The following is a 19,950-nucleotide window of genomic DNA, read 5'->3' as shown; positions in this document are numbered from 1 at the left end:
TGTCAGTTGCTCTACATATGCTAAGTAACGGAAATTAGAGATCTTACATACATTGTTAGCTAGGACTTGTGTGTGATGAACATACAGTGCCATTGGGAAGAGGTCATACGAAGCATGTGTGATATTTGGGATTACACTTTCTCAGTAATGTACAAATTCTAATACTTTATTAGGGAGAGTCCGGTCCAGGATTCTCATCTACGCCCTGGGAGGTACTCTGAGGGTGGTACATTTGACCACGTTCTGATGCAAACAACAAAGTGATATTGCATATTAAATTTTAAGTATAACATTAGATTATACAACGATTTTAAAGACACTGTGCAACACAAGTGAGTGGACATATTTTACTGTCTGATGGTAGAAAAATATATAAAAATTAAGGAACAAATAATTTTTACACACTACAAAAGAAACTGAAAGTCACAGTGGATCTTATCACAAAGGAGATACAGGGGTCCGTTATCATGACCAGACCATGCATTGTGGTCTGTTACCATGCACGTGCGATTCATTACAGTGTGTCTGTGTAGATATGGAAGCAATGTGGTAGGACGGTGTTATTGTTGTATACAACATGAGAGGTTATACCCCAGGTCGGATAAAGGTCACTGATTTGCCCATGGGTGCATTGCACGTGGCTGTGTACCCAAGGTTGTACCCCGACATCGAATACAGATTAACGTGTTCTTCATGGGTGCATTGTACGTGGTTGTATAATACACGTACGGTTGTACACTAGCGTCGCATACAGATCAACAAATCAACGTGTATCCATTTGTGCATTGTGTGTAGATGTATAGACACTGGGCGGAGCACGCCTTCTTAGATGTTGTATAACACCGTGTACAGATTGGTGTGATGACGTAAGGCCAGAGTTACTGTGACGTCACGATGGTGTATTTCATCTCCATATGAACACAGAATGTCACGAGGCATCAGTAGAAGGTGCACATGTCGGTAGGTTAAGAAGGCGTGGGGTGGGATCACCTAAGACGTCAGTAGAAAGTGTATTTGTCAAGGGAGTCGGGCTGTCATAGGCGACGTCAGTAGAGGGTGCACTTGTCAGGGGCTTTCATGTACTGCTTTAATAGAGAGTACATTTGTCAGGCTGGTTCATTGGTGACGTTGGACTGCAGCCAAATGTTTGACTGAATTCTTGCAGTTGACCCAAAGCCGTGTTTACTCTGAAACATGCATTAACAAATGTTTATCACCCAGTCCACCCATCCGTCCATCCGTTTATCCACCTACCGATACTCTTATTTTCAATGAAATGGTATTTGGGATAACGTCTACATTTAAATGTTGATTTACTTAACGTGACGATATGTAGTTTTGACGTACTTCGTGTCTCCCAAGAGGTAGTATCCAAACCTCAGTCTCCTGTACATCAGCTCGCTGTCTGTGTTGTAGCAATACATCTGAAACAGGATGTAGACACATTCCTCTACACACATACAGGGTTGGTGAGACAACAGATCGTGAGGGATGAACCCAGACGACCGAAGCCTTCAATGCTGGAAGATCCTACTTCTGTGGAGGACAAACCACGTCCCTCCCCGCTGCCCGTCCCTCTCCCCAATACAACACTATCAGTCACGTGGTATCCCAACCGGCCACACAAACTCCCGCTAAACACGGTACTTCAGATATTGTTCTGTTTCAGTTATCGATGCTGCTCTTATTCAAATACAGAATTGGTAATGGCGTGTTCTGAACACCTCTTACCTGACGACCACGGGGATCTTTACCTGGGCAAATGAAACGAAGAACAGCTTCTCATTGCTGAGGTTCATACCAGTGGGCGCGGTCTTCTCCACACCCTTCTGCTGCATCCACAGCCTGTATGCCTGAAATACGCAAAGTATGGAGCCGACTGCCGTCATGGTACACTGGTACACTATAGTTACACAGAGACTAGTCCGCCGTCATATTACACTGGTACACTATAGTTACACAGAGACTAGTCCGCCGTCATATTACACTGGTACACTATAGTTACACAGAGACTAGTCCGCCGTCATATTACACTGGTACACTATAGTTACACAGAGACTCGACTGCCGTCATGGTACACTGGTACACTATAGTTACACAGAGACTCGACTGTCGTCATATTACACTGGTAGTTACACAGAGACTCGACTGCCGTCATATTACACTGGTACACTATAGTTACACAGAGACTCGACTGCCGTCATATTACACTGGTACACTATAGTTACACAGAGACTCGACTGCCGTCATATTACACTGGTACACTATAGTTACACAGAGACTCGACTGCCGTCATATTACACTGGTACACTATAGTTACACAGAGACTCGACTGTCGTCATATTACACTGGTAGTTACACAGAGACTCGACTGCCGTCATATTACACTGGTACACTATAGTTACACAGAGACTCGACTGCCGTCATATTACACTGGTACACTATAGTTACACAGAGACTCGACTGCCGTCATGGTACACTGGTACACTATAGTTACACAGAGACTCGACTGCCGTCATGGTACACTGGTACACTATAGTTACACAGAGACTAGTCCGCCGTCATATTACACTGGTACACTATAGTTACACAGAGACTAGTCCGCCGTCATATTACACTGGTACACTATAGTTACACAGAGACTAGTCCGCCGTCATATTACACTGGTACACTATAGTTACACAGAGACTCGACTGCCGTCATATTACACTGGTACACTATAGTTACACAGAGACTCGACTGCCGTCATATTACACTGGTACACTATAGTTACACAGAGACTCGACTGCCGTCATATTACACTGGTACACTATAGTTACACAGAGACTAGTCCGCCGTCATATTACACTGGTACACTATAGTTACACAGAGACTCGACTGCCGTCATATTACACTGGTAGTTACACAGAGACTCGACTGCCGTCATATTACACTGGTAGTTACACAGAGACTCGACTGCCGTCATATTACACTGGTAGTTACACAGAGACTCGACTGCCGTCATATTACACTGGTAGTTACACAGAGACTCGACTGCCGTCATATTACACTGGTACACTATAGTTACACAGAGACTCGACTGCCGTCATATTACACTGGTAGTTACACAGAGACTCGACTGCCGTCATATTACACTGGTAGTTACACAGAGACTCGACTGCCGTCATATTACACTGGTAGTTACACAGAGACTCGACTGCCGTCATATTACACTGGTACACTATAGTTACACAGAGACTCGACTGCCGTCATATTACACTGGTAGTTACACAGAGACTCGACTGCCGTCATATTACACTGGTAGTTACACAGAGACTCGACTGCCGTCATATTACACTGGTAGTTACACAGAGACTCGACTGCCGTCATATTACACTGGTACACTATAGTTACACAGAGACTCGACTGCCGTCATATTACACTGGTAGTTACACAGAGACTCGACTGCCGTCATATTACACTGGTACACTATAGTTACACAGAGACTCGACTGCCGTCATATTACACTGGTACACTATAGTTACACAGAGACTCGACTGCCGTCATATTACACTGGTAGTTACACAGAGACTCGACTGCCGTCATATTACACTGGTACACTTTAGTTACACAGAGACTCGACTGCCGTCATATTACACTGGTAGTTACACAGAGACTCGACTGCCGTCATATTACACTGGTACACTATAGTTACACAGAGACTCGACTGCCGTCATATTACACTGGTACACTATAGTTACACAGAGACTCGACTGCCGTCATATTACACTGGTACACTATAGTTACACAGAGACTCGACTGTCGTCATATTACACTGGTAGTTACACAGAGACTCGACTGCCGTCATATTACACTGGTACACTATAGTTACACAGAGACTCGACTGCCGTCATATTACACTGGTACACTATAGTTACACAGAGACTAGTCCGCCGTCATATTACACTGGTACACTATAGTTACACAGAGACTCGACTGTCGTCATATTACACTGGTAGTTACACAGAGACTAGTCCGCCGTCATATTACACTGGTACACTATAGTTACACAGAGACTAGTCCGCCGTCATATTACACTGGTACACTATAGTTACACAGAGACTCGACTGCCGTCATATTACACTGGTACACTATAGTTACACAGAGACTAGTCCGCCGTCATATTACACTGGTACACTATAGTTACACAGAGACTCGACTGCCGTCATATTACACTGGTAGTTACACAGAGACTCGACTGCCGTCATATTACACTGGTACACTATAGTTACACAGAGACTCGACTGCCGTCATATTACACTGGTACACTATAGTTACACAGAGACTCGACTGTCGTCATATTACACTGGTAGTTACACAGAGACTCGACTGCCGTCATATTACACTGGTACACTATAGTTACACAGAGACTCGACTGCCGTCATATTACACTGGTACACTATAGTTACACAGAGACTAGTCCGCCGTCATATTACACTGGTACACTATAGTTACACAGAGACTCGACTGTCGTCATATTACACTGGTAGTTACACAGAGACTAGTCCGCCGTCATATTACACTGGTACACTATAGTTACACAGAGACTAGTCCGCCGTCATATTACACTGGTACACTATAGTTACACAGAGACTCGACTGCCGTCATATTACACTGGTACACTATAGTTACACAGAGACTAGTCCGCCGTCATATTACACTGGTAGTTACACAGAGACTAGTCCGCCGTCATATTACACTGGTACACTATAGTTACACAGAGACTAGTCCGCCGTCATATTACACTGGTACACTATAGTTACACAGAGACTCGACTGTCGTCATGGTACAGTGGTATATTTTAGCACACATTGACACAGCGCGTTAATGCACGGACTAGATAATCCTATGGTGCACCTTATAAGCGAGATGGGCTCCCGACGTGATGGCGATGGCTTCAGTTGCTACTCCCGCGGCGTTCAGAGGCATCTGGAGATGAGACAAACGACTTAATTATCAGACACAATGGAGAAAATGGTTAACTTGCATTATCTTTCTATCATCAGTTTTCGTACTGTTCATCCGTATTCATCACATCACATCACATCACATCACATCACATCACATCAAACCACACTTCACCTTAAGGTGCGACGGATCCCTACACTAAACAGATCGACACACACTAGAGAGCGGAACGTCTATGTCAAAGACTCTGCAATACAACTTAGTTTTACGTACATCGACCTTTTTCCCATCGGGTCTGACTACAGGTCCTTGTGTCTTGTTGGTTAAGACGTCAGTCATGCACTGTTTGACGTCACTGTATGATGTCATGGTGGCGTTGGTCCACCATTCTGAATTGGTGCCCATATATTCGCCATCTTTGTCCCAGGCTCGACCTTCACAACAAACATATACAGGCGTACATATATAAGTGTACATATACAGGTGTACATATATAAGTGTACATATACAGGTGTACATATGCATATGATAACAAAGTTTATAACCAGGACATAGAGCTGATCCAACTAGAACTATCTGTGTGAGGGACTTTGGTTTGTCTCTGCTTGAAGGATTCATATGTCTGCCAGAGAGTCAGGTTATTGAAGGTCAGGCTTTATTGAAGTAAAGAAAATGAAAACTCACCTCTTCCATGAACCATGGGTACACAGCTTTGCTAAAATAACAACTAGCGGAGAATCTGAGCGGCGGCTGGTTCATTTCAAGGGAGACAAATCTTAGGCTGAATAGGCACATAGGCTGAATGAGTACATACCCCATTCATCAACGATGTGCAGCACGAAATGACCCAGCAGTGTCCCAAAGGCCCCAAACGTGTAGAAATGGGGCATATGGAAGTCATAGATGGGGAATTGGAGCAGCCCCGCTGGTGCTATGATTTGGTTCCAGTACCACCACACCGCCATGTTGGTGTCAAACGACCGGAAGTACCATTGCTTCCGGTCCTCTCCTTCCCGCAGCTCCTTGTTCCAGAGGACCTTGTGGAACTGGTTGATTCGGAGGATGTTCCCGAACCAGTCGGACCCATTGATTTGTAGCTACAACACGACAGACAGATTACATCGAACTCTGCAGCATAGACAGCTAGGAAATGATCAATATCCATTACGTTCATATATCCCAAGTTCAATGTTTGTTTTGAAAACATAACCCTGTGAGACCTCATTCGGTTGTTTACATAAAGACTAGGACAGTGGTTCCTGGTCACTCTCTGATGCACTACCTGGTTGTAGATGGTGTCCACCGCGTCCTGGTTGGCGATGTAATCAGGATAACCAATCTTGAACGTCGTGGCCTTCACCTTCAAACAAAAGAACTAAACTCAATATACCGAAGTCACCTAAAGTCGCTAGCAGTGAAACTGGTTATAATACAAACGATTACTCCTACGTAATTGATGCTGGGGTAAGTTGTCAATGTTTGCTGTAATCATAACAGTAGCTATGGTCTTCTCATTCGACCTACCTTACTCTCAACACAGGCCATGGTCTTGTCGACCCGTGAAGGTCCCGGGCTAGAATAGGCCTCCAGCAACCCATGCTTGCCATAAAAGGTCGTACGAGGCGACTGACGGGATCGGGTGGTCAGGCCCGATGACCTGGTTGACACATGTCATCGGTTCCCAATTGCGCAAATCGATGATCATGTTAGTGATCACTGGATTGCCTGGTCCAGACTCGATTATTTACAGACCACCGCCATATAGCTGCTATACTGCTGAGTGCGGTGCAAAACTAAACTCACCCACTCACTCGCCCTGGTCTTGTCATTCAACCCATCTTACTCTCAACATATCCACACTGACCCCAGTCTTGTCACAAACCCACCTTATTATCAACATAAACCCGAGTTTTGTCTTCCAAATCACCTTACTCTCAACATAGGCCCTAGTCTTGTCATCCAACCCACCTTACTCTCGACATTGGCCCTAGTCTTGTCATCCAACCTACCTTCCTTTCAACATAGGCCCAGGTCTTGTCATTCAACCTTACCCTCGATATTGGCCCTTGTCTTGTCATCCAAACCTTACTCTCGATATTGGCCCTAGTCTTGTCATCCAACCCACCTTACTCTCAGCTTATAAACACTGGCCCTAGTCTTGTCATCCAACCCACCTTACTCTCAACATAGGCCCAAGTCTTGTCATCCAACCTACCTTACTCTCGACATTGGCCCTAGTCTTGTCATCCAACCTACCTTACTCTCAGCATAGGCCCTAGTCTTGTCATCCATCCAGGGCGTGGTCCGGAGAAGATCAGCCAACGCCTGTTTGGTAGTTTCCGTGATGTCAATGACCTGACAAACACAGGTTATATATTTTATGCAGGTATACTACGACAACGACTATGACTAATACCCACTACGACGACTACTATTGCTATTACTCACACTACGACTACTACTATTGCTATTACTCCCATTACGACTACTACTATTGCTGTTACTCCCACTACGACTACTACTGTTGCTATTACTCCCACTACGACGACTACTTTTGCTGTTACTCCCACTACGACGACTACTATTGCTGTTACTCACACTACGACTACTACTATTGCTGTTACTCCCACTACGACGACTACTATTGCTGTTACTCCCACTACGACGACTTCTTTTGCTGTTACTCACACTACGACGACTACTATTGCTGTTACTCCCACTACGACGACTACTATTGCTGTTACTCCCACTACGACGACTACTATTGCTGTTACTCCCACTACGACGACTACTATTGCTGTTACTCACACTACGACGACTACTATTGCTGTTACTCACACTACGACGACTACTATTGCTATTGCTCACACTACGACGACTACCATTGCTGTTACTCCCACTACGACGACTACTATTGCTGTTACTCACACTACGACGGCTACTATTGCTGTTACTCCCACTACGACGACTACTATTGCTGTTACACTACGACGACTACTATTGCTGTTACTCACACTACGACGACTTCTTTTGCTGTTACTCACACTACGACGACTACTATTGCTGTTACTCCCACTACGACGACTACTATTGCTGTTACTCCCACTACGACGACTACTATTGCTGTTACTCCCACTACGACGACTACTATTGCTGTTACTCACACTACGACGACTACTATTGCTGTTACTCACACTACGACGACTACTATTGCTATTGCTCACACTACGACGACTACCATTGCTGTTACTCCCACTACGACGACTACTATTGCTGTTACTCACACTACGACGGCTACTATTGCTGTTACTCACACTACGACGACTACTATTGCTGTTACTCACACTACGACGACTATTATTGCTGTTACTCACACTACGACGACTACTATTGCTGTTACTCACACTACGACGGCTACTATTGCTGTTACTCACACTACGACGACTACTATTGCTGTTACTCACACTACGACAACTGTTATTGCTGTTACTCACACTACGACGACTACTATTGCTCTTGCTCACACTACGACGACTACTATTGCTGTTACTCACACTACGACGACTACTATTGCTATTGCTCACACTACGACGACTACTATTGCTGTTACACTACGACGACTACTATTGCTATTACTCACACTACGACGACTACTATTGCTATTACTCACACTACGACGACTACTATTGCTGTTACTCACACTACGACGACTACTATTGCTGTTACTCACACTACGACGACTACTATTGCTATTACTCACACTACGACGACTACGGTGATAGAAGTTCAACAATAACTGCTTGTACCTTTGCTTTGTTTTGGTCTGCGAAGTGGTCGGCCACATACAACGCCGACATGGCGTCAGGAAGCCTGCTGTTGCTGTAGTAGAAGCAGTACCTCCACTTGCCCAGGAATTCCCTGTAGCCGGTGATGTCGGCGTAAACCTCCCTGTTGGCGTGCACGTACTCCATGGACAGATCCGGTGCATACGACTCCAACACTCGCCACACCAAGTAGTTGTGCAGCGTCCTGAATCAGTTAGCGTTTAAATCGTTTAACGCAACAGTAAACAAGTCAGTCACTGAGTCAATGAACATACCCCTTTGATCATCTGTAAGATAGCTCCATAACATCTGGATTTATAAGAACCACCACATAAGAAAACCGCTAACCGCTAGAAAGGGGGAGGGAGATTTTTTATTTCCTCTAGGAATACAGGACAAAGTCATTCGTAGTTGGTACCTGATATGAAGAGAAATCAGACAGCGAACTTTAGGATTTAATCAAACATTCACAAATGGATGGCGTCACTTGTACACATACTGTCTCCATTTAAATATAAACTGAAAATATGGTTTCAAATGGTAGACATGTGCTCCAAAGTTTATAATTACAAGACGATATGTGTCTCGGGCGAGGGATTGTGTGAACTGTGTATCTGCACCTTGGAGTGTTGACAACATTTCGTCGTCTTCCAACATTTCAAAATGAACATAGGTTTAAACATCAAGCAGATCAATCAGAGAAGAGAAAAACTCATTTGGGGAGGTAATGATTTGTCACATAATCATAATCATAAGCGTGCTTTTTGCAAAGAAAATATTCTTTGGAGACTCTATTTCGTGATGAAATTCAAAATTGTAAGGCTGCTCTGAGTGGTATGAAAATGCAAAGTTCAAAAGTATGTGACGTAATGTAGTGATACTTTATGACGCTACATTTTTTCTTGTACTTGTTTGTTTACAATTTGTCTCCATTTGTGTTTGGGAGGAAACCGCTGAATCACTCCTTAAATAAGCATGTTAGTAGTTCTATGATTGTATTTTCACAAAACGGACTGAAGATTTCCACAAATAGTTGAATTTCGGGGCCTTTTAGCCATGGAAACACAGATTATGTGCTTGGAGATCTATAACAAGCAGAGGAATGTTGGGTCATTAACTGACAGAAAAAAAAAAAATTTCAACAATGCCTTGACAGATGCCAAAGATCAGACTCCTGTACGAGCAGAAGAGAACCAAACTTCCATCCTGTTTAACCATATCCGAACAGTGTTACAGATTCACAGAACCCTTCCAGGAAAAGACTGTCAACATGAGAACATGAAGCAAGTGAAAGAACAACAGGACCCAGACCTGCTTGCATGTTCAAACAATCTTTTCACATGTCCAGGAAACCACCGAAACGGAACTGCAAAATCGTTTCACAAGGACTCGTGAAAAATCTTGTATCCTGGAACCGATGCTAACTTTTCTTCTGAAGCATGGGTGGATTTCCACCTTTTTCCTACTCTATATGGTTAACGGGTCTTTGTCGGGGGCTGGGATAAGACTGTCCGTGAAAGAAGCACGATCACAACTCTAAGCTTAATCTAGACCCAGAACTCATGAATCATTTCGTCGTGTGTCGAAACTCTCGTAACACCACACCTCGACTATCGTAATTCTCTTCTAAAAGGTCGTTGCCATGCTCTTACCGAGCTCTGTCAGCTTGACCGATGTCGTTGATGACGTCAGCTATGTGGGAGAGGTAGTTGAAGTTGTACACGGCAACTTTAGTGCTGCCGGTCACCCCAGCGTTATTGAATAGATATGTCATCTGTTGTTTCCAGTCAATCTGTGAGAACAAACAAGCGAAAATGAAACAACAAATAAGATATTCTGTAACAACAGACCTATTTTTAACAAAACATTTCAAGCTTTGATGAAGTGACGTGGTGAGACCCTCTGTCAGGGAACATCAAGTGAGAAGTATATAGTACTAGATCATGGACAAGTGAAGTTTACTTCCTTCTTCACAGCAGCGATTGGGGACGCGACATTCAGGCTTGTGTTGTTGACACACATATCCGCATGATTCACCAACGCTCAACTTGTCAATTAAGGCACCCATTTCTCACAGAGTGAAACATTTGGTACTGGAATGCATAAACTGCACTGAACAAGCCCCACGTCCACGCAAGGCCCGTCCTGTGAATATGTACTTTCATTTGAGGGAAAGCATGGAGAAAAGAGGCGGAAAAATAAACACCCGGTGTCGGTGACGTCATACTAAATCCCCGTGAGATGAAGAACTTATTCCAGTGCCTTCACATGATAAGAAGGATTCACAGGAGATAAGTTTATAAGCAGTATATCTTTTTCCGATGAAAGACGAAAGTACCAAAAACATATTTCAGGAAGTGAAAATGAGATTCCAATGTTTCGTGATGACGGCTTACCACGTTCCTTGTTCTAGTGGTGAGGTCGTCCAGCGAGATCTTGTTGGTGTCATGGTAGGGGTTCGATGTCCACTGCGTCCCGGACGCAATCTGCAAACAACGTTAACAGCAGTAGACATGTGTCTAGTAGCTGTCTTCACGCGTATTATTCTCAGCTCACAGGCCATTGAAATTGTAGGTTTTTGTTTAATGCCACGCCCAACAATGTGCCGGCAGTATGAAGAATGTCTGAAAATATTTTAGTTTGGGCCAGACTATCCAGTGACTGATATCGTGAACAACAGTCCACCACCTCAGGGAACTTGGCCACCAGTAGGTACCTTCTCGCCCCCAACATGGACTGCTTGGGATCAGTTCTTACCTTGAACCCCTGCAGTGTAGTCAACGTAATAAAGGGACGTTATTATTTAACACGTAGACACTAGGTGGCTAATGAAATGTGCCACATCAGTGTCGAAGGAGTCAGAGGTCTGTGCTTGTCTACCCTATCAATACCCTCCTACATTCCGTGTTTGTTTGTGGAAAGCGTTCTGAATCCGGCACTCGTACCTATCGCATGTTCCAAATAAGACTTTATCATCTCCTCATTGCTGATGATATGCTAGTTCCTGCACCTACCCGCGCTATGTGTGTCTCCACGCTGAAGGCGTCTGTGACAAACTGGTCCACTCTCTGCCGCTGTGTCTGGGCAGACACTGTAACGTTGGAGTCCCTTGTTACCAAGCTGGCCAGGCGTCGCATAAACTTTTTGTAGTCGTTCTGAATCTGAAGGAGGTTGTGTAAGTGGTAATATTAGTCTCTTCCTATTTTATTCAGCGGTAGGACCAAGGGGAGGTAATTTTGATGTTAAGTTATTGCCACAAAGTGGCGTGTAGACTGAGCCATATTCTGAAACTGTGCATCGCCCGAGTAGGAAAAACTGTTGTACGACTGTGGTTCTGCCGCAAAATTTGTGAGTGATTACCTTAAATGATTCTGTATATATTTTATAAAGTCTAAATGTTCGGCTGTATGCAGCCATGTTCTTTTGGCGCTCGAGTGATTTCATTGTAGTAAAAATACGTCCTATGCTAGGTAGGCTCATTTCTGGTAAGTCAAGCATAAGGACACATTATCTGCTAGATATTATTCTAAACTGGGGTTTCTTTATTTGAAATTCAGCTTTAATCTGTACAACCTGTTAAAGCTGTACTACCTGTTAAAGCTGTACTACCTGTTAAAGCTGTACTACCTGTAAAAGTTACATTACCTGTCAAAGCTGTACTACCTGTTAAAGCTACACTACCTGTTAAAGCTGTACTACCTGTTAAAGCTGTACCACCTGTTAAAGCTACACTACCTGTTAAAGCTGTACTACCTGTAAAAGTTACATTACCTGTCAAAGCTGTACTACCTGTTAAAGCTACACTACCTGTTAAAGCTGTACTACCTGTTAAAGCTGTACCACCTGTTAAAGCTACACTACCTGTTAAAGCTGTACTACCAATCCACCTGTCAAAGTGCAAACTGGCAAAGAAACACAACAATATAAAAATGCAGTGTCTCAGGAAAATAGCAGAATCGTGTTTTTGATCAGAAGAACATACACGTTGTGCACTATTGCAAAACGCCTACTTCTGTCTCCTATGACTGTATGCTGATAATAAGAATCATAGTAACACTTAGAAAGGGCCAGGGTAACCCCTACACAGCGACAGCAACAACAGACACACAAACAGTATGAGTGAACCACGTCAAGACGGCATCCAGTAAACATCTGCTCCCAACCAGTCGAATCAGTGTTTAATGTTAAGAGCATCTGCCCACAGCTATAAGGTGACATCCGATCCTACAGTTCCCCTAGCCTGACAGTCTAGTCCATAGCTTAGCTCACTGTGTCACTACATCAGCAACAGCACAAACAACGATACCTTCACGGCGTTCGGGTCGGTGTAGTAATACCATCTCATATACCTCCCTGTCCCAGCAGGGTAGATCTGGAAAGTTCAAGACAGAGACAATGTCAGGATATGATGTCCAATCTGTAATACATAAGCCATTCTGAAATAAATATTTTAACTAGACCAGTTACAATTCATAACAACAACAACCACCACCACCAAAACAACAACAACAAACATTTCCTGCTGAAAAAAGAAATAGTAATGGTGTTAATTAGATACTGTATTTGGTAACTATACATCAGATAGCCCCCTCACCTTACCGCATAGGTTTTCCACCAACAGAAGTATCTGTTATTGTTTATTATCCTTACCTCAATCGATCTTTTTTTAGGTTCATTCCAGTCTTGCCCAACTCTCGGAGCCCACAGAGCGTCCACCCAGAAGTCAGACTGTACCTTCTTCAGCAGCCCGTTTAGATTCCAGGTCGAAGGTTCCCACGTACCGAGGACGTACCATCCCCCCATTGGCTTCAAAACCTGTTCCAGGAACGGCGTTCCCTTCAACTGCTCCAGGGTGAAGTCATCCATGCATGACTGAAACAGGTGCTTCAGCTTCCTCTCCGACGCCCAGTCCGTGTTCCGCTTCACTGGAGCCTCCAGTAGTGTCCTCAGCTTCTGTTGGTTCCTGTAGAATAAATCTCGGAGGGGACTATGATCTTTGTTGACGGCGTTTAAGGGGCGTTTACGGCGGTAATTACCACAGGCATACTCGTAGAAGTTGTCACAGGGGTTGACGGAGAAGTTCATGTTGTCGAGGGTGTAGCTTGTAGCATCCAGGCAGGATTTAGTGAAACATGTATTGTCAAACTGGCGTCCTTTCTGTGCTTCCACCCGAGCTGCCACCTCGTCAGACTTAGTGACTGCAAACATAATGACAAACACAACACACACCAACACGACGCCAGCTACGGCGATAAGCAGCACAAGCTCTCTTAAACCCAGAGCAAATCGTCTCATGACTTGTGTAAGAATAGAGGCATCGTTGTACTCCTTGAAGTTATCCTCAAGCTTGCCAACATCGGCCATTCTTATATTGATAGAGATCTGCAGGAAGATTCTAGTGACAGCTGGCGTCTTCACAAGTGTAGGTGCTGACTTGCACAGGTTGTTTTAAGTCCTCATACCAGATGAACGTCATCACGTGACCTTAAAATCGTGATTTCACGGGGCGTACGGAACGGTGCCATCGCATAACTAACACAAGCCAGGGACAATCTGATAACGCCTGTAAGGACCTCCGATAATACAAATGTTAGAATAATGATTTGTTTTGTGAATGGTTTTCTGATAATTATGAGACGAAGAGATCAAAGAAAGTACAAGCGACCATTATTTTTTACCCAGATGCGGGTAGTAACGGCACGGACTAAAGTGACGACACAGAAGTCATGTAATGATATCAACCTATCTGGCTTGACTAGTTTGTATTTGTACCAACCTCCCTGACATATGTAAAACTGAGATTACTAAATGAGTGTCTGTCAGACACCATTTATCTTTCAAAGAGTTATGAGATAAATCGTATCTGACAGACACGGGTACAGTACTCTGTTTCGTACACACTAAGACACTGCATCATTTTATGGTTCAATAGTTTTTATTTTCATATTTTCCCATCGAATGAGTGACGACGTCACTTGGCATCACTACTCACTGCCAGGGTCACCGTCCACCAAAAGTGTGTTTCTCATCATCAGGGCGAGTGATAATGCAAACTAGATAAGATAACAGGAAATTAATTAACCACTTTAAAACAATGATATTACTGTGTAAATGTGGTCGACACCAGGTGCTCACACGTGGAGTGTATGACACCAAGAAGGTAGACTTCACGTCACACGCGACACAACTTGTTGTCATACCACACACGACAAAAAATTGTTATCATACCACACATCACAAATTGTTGTCATATCACTCACAACTTGTCATACCACACAGACACAACTTGTCACACCACACTACACACACTGTTATCATACCACACACAACACAACTTATTGCCATACCACGCACACTACAAATCCTTGTCAAACCACACACAACACAAATTGTTGTCATACAACACACACCAGAAATTATTGTCATACCACACGCAGCACAACTTGTTCACTCCAATACAACAGGTGACAGTACGGACATATTACGACTGCTTCCATTACTTCCTGTAGGGGGCGACAACATGGAGTTAACGGTGGACTCACCCTACAACATACAGTCTCGTTATATACACCCCATGAAGGATTCCCCCGAGCTATTGTTGGAAACACGGTCACTAATGAATGGGTCGTGTAGGCTTAACCATATGAAGTATTCCCATTCTCATTGTTGTCGGTGTTTTCATTCGCAAACCAACGAAACGAAGCCTTCTCTTGTGTTAAATGTTCAGAAAAAGTAAAGACTCGTCATTGTGATGAGACTGATGCAGACGTTTTATTACTTTTTAAGAACTGTCCAGTTGTTTTATAATAATTATGAGTTAATTTGACATCATCAGAGGTCGACTTCTAAATACCACGAGAAACAAATAACTGTTCGCCCACATAACTTAAATAATGCACCTGAATGTCGGTAATTCCAGGTGTTTCAGGTTTCAAAATAGTGTCCGCACAGCTATGACTAACTCACATGCTGGATCCGAGAAGTAATGGCGAACACGTTTTGGCATCAATTTAGTAATGGTGTTAAACCAGCACCGACAGTACAAAATTCCTCACATCTCCGCCGACTAGTTCCATCAGATACTGTGTCGACATCACCAGCTTCATCTCACATTACATCAAGATCAGCGGTGTGGATCATCACCATGGTAACCAGCTAGTACCAAAGATAATGACACATTGCCTGAAAACAATAACTGCCGCTCTAATGTGTAAAGCCATTGTGTACAGTTTTCAGCCATGTCTACTGAATGTAAACAGGGTTAATCATATCTTTCGTAGATGTTTTTCACTGAATTGTTTTGCCTACAAATGTTCGGGCAAATTTATCGTTTGAAGCACGAAGTCGATAATGAACAACTTTTTACAACTGGTAACAGAACAATTGAAGTAAGGGAAGGGACAGAACTCCATCAGCCCTGATTGGTTAAACACGTAAAAAAACACCAACGCTGACAAACTATACTCATCCAAATAAACTCTCCGACACGAATAGTCACGGGGAAACGTAGATCAGTTCACCCACCCCACTCCTGTGTTTGCATACATAACCCCATCACTGCCGTCCATTAAAACTCTAGCCACTTTCACACTATAGACAAAACAATCTCTCACAAACGTTTACACCTGAACTCATCTGATCATATCTTCCCGAAAACCTATTAAACATGCCATGAAAATCAAGAAACATCGAAAGTGCCTCCGACGAGATATCACTGTGCTGCCCGGATTATCAGGGTGGAAAGTGCCTACGTCATCTGTAGCTCGTGGAGACCTCACATTCCATGGTGGTAGGTCATGGGTTCATAAAGATAACATCAGTGGAAAACCGTTACCCGTGACGGCTAATCTTATCAATACTAGATCAGTGGTAGATCCTTTTTAAATATCCTTTCAATGTGTATGTTTTGTGCCAGTAATGTTTTTGCAAAGAGGATATGTTCTATGTATAGATGTAGAGTCCCTGTCACCGACAGCATGTAGTTGTAATACCAGTTGAATGTTGACTGAAACAGTGGTCAGATATTAACAAGAAGCGATTAAAGCTACCTATTCCTGTGTAGTAAACAAACACAACAGACTTGATCGGTGGAGAAGTTTCAGGCTTGCGAGTTTCTAGGGAGAGTTGAATGAGAGCAGTGCGAACTAACTAACTAACTAACTAACTAACTGACTGACTGACTGACTGACTGACTGACTGACTGGTTGGCTGGCTGACTGACTGACTGACTGACTGACTGATTGACTGACTGGCTGACTGACTGACTGACTGACTGACTAACTGACTGACTGACTGACTGACTGACTGACTGACTGACTGACTGACTGACTGACTGGCTTACTGACTGACTGACTGACTGACTGACTGACTGGCTGACTGACTGACTGACTAATTAACTAACTAACTAACTAACTAACCAACTAACTAATCGGTGTTATTTCCTGAACATTCTGTGTTGAGGGTTGACTCCTCTAGGTATTATCTCTTGAACAGTCTGCTTTGGGAGTTGACTCTAATCGGTGTTTTCTCCTGAACAGCCTGCACTAACTGTTGATCTCCCCGTTGTAATCTCCTGAACGGTCTGCATTGAGGGTTGCCTCCCCATGAGGCTTGACTAACTTGTCTATATAAGGTGTGACAGGCTGTATCTGGCTGCTGGTTAGACCTGCCTATATTAGGTGTGGCAGGTTGTATCTGGCTGCTGGTTAGACCTGCCTATATTAGGTGTGACAGGTTGTATCTGGCTGCTGGTTAGACCTGCCTATATTAGGTGTGACAGGTTGTATCTGGCTGCTGGTTAGACCTGCCTATATTAGGTGTGACAGGTTGTATCTGGCTGCTGGTTAGACCTGCCTATATTAGGTGTGGCAGGTTGTATCTGGCTGCTGGTTAGACCTGCCTATATTAGGTGTGACAGGTTGTATCTGGCTGCTGGTTAGACCTGCCTATATTAGGTGTGACAGGTTGTATCTGGCTGCTGGTTAGACCTGCCTATATTAGGTGTGAGAGGCTGTATCTGGCTGCTGGTTAGACCTGCCTATATTAGGTGTGACAGGTTGTATCTGGCTGCTGGTTAGACCTATTAATACTAGGTATGAAAGGTTGTATCTGGCTGCTGGTTAGACCTGCCTATATTAGGTGTGACAGGTTGTATCTGGCTGCTGGTTACACCTGCCTATATTAGGTGTGACACTTTGTATCTGCCTGCTGGTTAGACCTATTAATACTAGGTGTGGCGTGTTGTATCTGGCTGCTGGTTGGACCTGCCTATATTAGGTGTGACAGGTTGTATCTGGCTGCTGGTTAGACCTGCCTATATTAGGTGTGGCAGGTTGTATCTGGCTGCTGGTTAGACCTGCCTATATTAGGTGTGGCAGGTTGTATCTGGCTGCTGGTTAGACCTGCCTATATTAGGTGTGACAGGCTGTATCTGGCTGCTGGTTAGACCTATTAATACTAGGTATGAAAGGTTGTATCTGGCTGCTGGTTAGACCTGCCTATATTAGGTGTGACAGGCTGTATCTGGCTGCTGGTTAGACCTGCCTATATTAGGTGTGGCAGGCTGTATCTGGCTGCTGGTTAGACCTGCCTATATTAGGTGTGACAGGTTGTATCTGGCTGCTGGTTAGACCTGCCTATATTAGGTGTGACAGGTTGTATCTGGCTGCTGGTTAGACCTGCCTATATTGGGTGTGGCAGGTTGTATCTGGCTTCTGGTTAGACCTGCCTATATTAAGTGTGTGGCAGGTTGTATCTGGCTGCTGGTTAGACCTGCCTATATTAGGTTTGGCAGGTTGTATCTGGCTGCTGGTTAGACCTATTAATACTAGGTATGAAAGGTTGTATCTGTCTGCTGGTTAGACCTGCCTATATTAGGTGTGACAGGTTGTATCTGGCTGCTGGTTAGACCTGCCTATATTGGGTGTGGCAGGTTGTATCTGGCTGCTGGTTAGACCTATTAATACTAGGTATGAAAGGTTGTATCTGGCTGCTGGTTAGACCTGCCTATATTAGGTGTGACAGGTTGTATCTGGCTGCTGGTTAGACCTGCCTATATTAGGTGTGGCAGGTTGTATCTGGCTGCTGGTTAGACCTATTAATACTAGGTGTGGCATGTTGTATCTGGCTTCTGGTTAGACCTGCCTATATTAGGTGTGACAGGTTGTATCTGGCTGCTGGTTAGACCTGCCTATATTAGGTGTGGCAGGATGTATCTGGCTGCTGGTTAGACCTGCCTATATTGGGTGTGGCAGGTTGTATCTGGCTGCTGGTTAGACCTATTAATACTAGGTATGAAAGGTTGTATCTGGCTGCTGGTTAGACCTGCCTATATTAGGTGTGGCAGGTTGTATCTGGCTGCTGGTTAGACCTATTAATACTAGGTGTGGCATGTTGTATCTGGCTTCTGGTTATACCTGCCTATATTAGGTGTGACAGGTTGTATCTGGCTGCTGGTTGGACCTGCCTATATTAGGTGTGGTAGGTTATATCTGGCTGCTGGTTAGACCTGCCTATATTAGGTGTGGCAGGTTGTATCTGACTGCTGGTTAGACCTATTAATACTAGGTGTGGCAGGTTGTATCTGGCTTCTGGTTAGATCTGCCTATATTAGGTGTGACAGGTTGTATCTGGCTGCTGGTTAGACCTGCCTATATTAGGTGTGGCAGGTTGTATCTGTCTGCTGGTTAGACATGTGTATCCAGTGTGTGGTAGGTTGCATAATACAAATGTGAATACTTGTGTCACATTTGTTGTAAAAGTACCAATTTACTTGACTTTTGAGTGTAACAAGGGGCAGAAGAATCTTGACAACATCCTAGACAATATTGATGTGATATTTCAGGTCTATTAAAGGCCCAAAAAGCCTGGCGTACAGCGGTGGTTCTTGTGTTTAGCTGCCGTGCAACTGTGTGATTGCGTACCAAATGTTGGTCCTGACGTGTAAATCACAAGTGTAATCTTACTGACTTTCTTATTACTTGCTCCTACAGCCTGGCATAACGCTCGGGTTCCATTAATTTGTTGTCAAACAGTCGTAAAGCAACGAGTGTTATGTGTCGACCCACTTTGGTAACACTTAAACTACATCAACATTGTCAGTACATTGTTGTAGCTACATACCGCACAGCGGTCACCGTTGTCGACGTATGTCGCCCAGCGGTCACCGAGGGCGGGCAGG

The 19,950-nt window shown here is 44.0% G+C and overlaps 1 protein-coding gene across 1 annotated transcript; it reads right to left on the bottom strand.

Moving 5' to 3' along the window:
- Positions 1-334: 334 nt before the first annotated feature.
- LOC137262109 (endothelin-converting enzyme homolog) lies at positions 335-14,248 on the bottom strand. Its single transcript, XM_067799887.1, has 14 exons — positions 13,422-14,248; positions 13,078-13,143; positions 11,786-11,932; positions 11,168-11,257; positions 10,424-10,563; positions 8,754-8,976; positions 7,204-7,302; positions 6,230-6,307; positions 5,762-6,044; positions 5,221-5,381; positions 4,897-4,968; positions 1,755-1,853; positions 1,348-1,424; positions 335-1,187 (listed from the first exon to the last, which is right to left on the bottom strand). The coding sequence occupies exons 1-14, from the start codon at positions 14,133-14,135 to the stop codon at positions 1,088-1,090; spliced, it is 2,349 nt and encodes a 782-aa protein (XP_067655988.1). The 5' UTR covers positions 14,136-14,248; the 3' UTR covers positions 335-1,087.
- Between the last annotated feature and the right edge of the window lie 5,702 nt (positions 14,249-19,950).

This window comes from Haliotis asinina, chromosome 14, assembly GCF_037392515.1.
Source record: "Haliotis asinina isolate JCU_RB_2024 chromosome 14, JCU_Hal_asi_v2, whole genome shotgun sequence".
In the NCBI taxonomy this organism is placed as follows: domain Eukaryota; kingdom Metazoa; phylum Mollusca; class Gastropoda; order Lepetellida; family Haliotidae; genus Haliotis; species Haliotis asinina.
The sequence above is the reverse complement of the archived record's forward strand: the minus strand, read 5'-3'. Positions and strand labels throughout refer to the sequence as shown.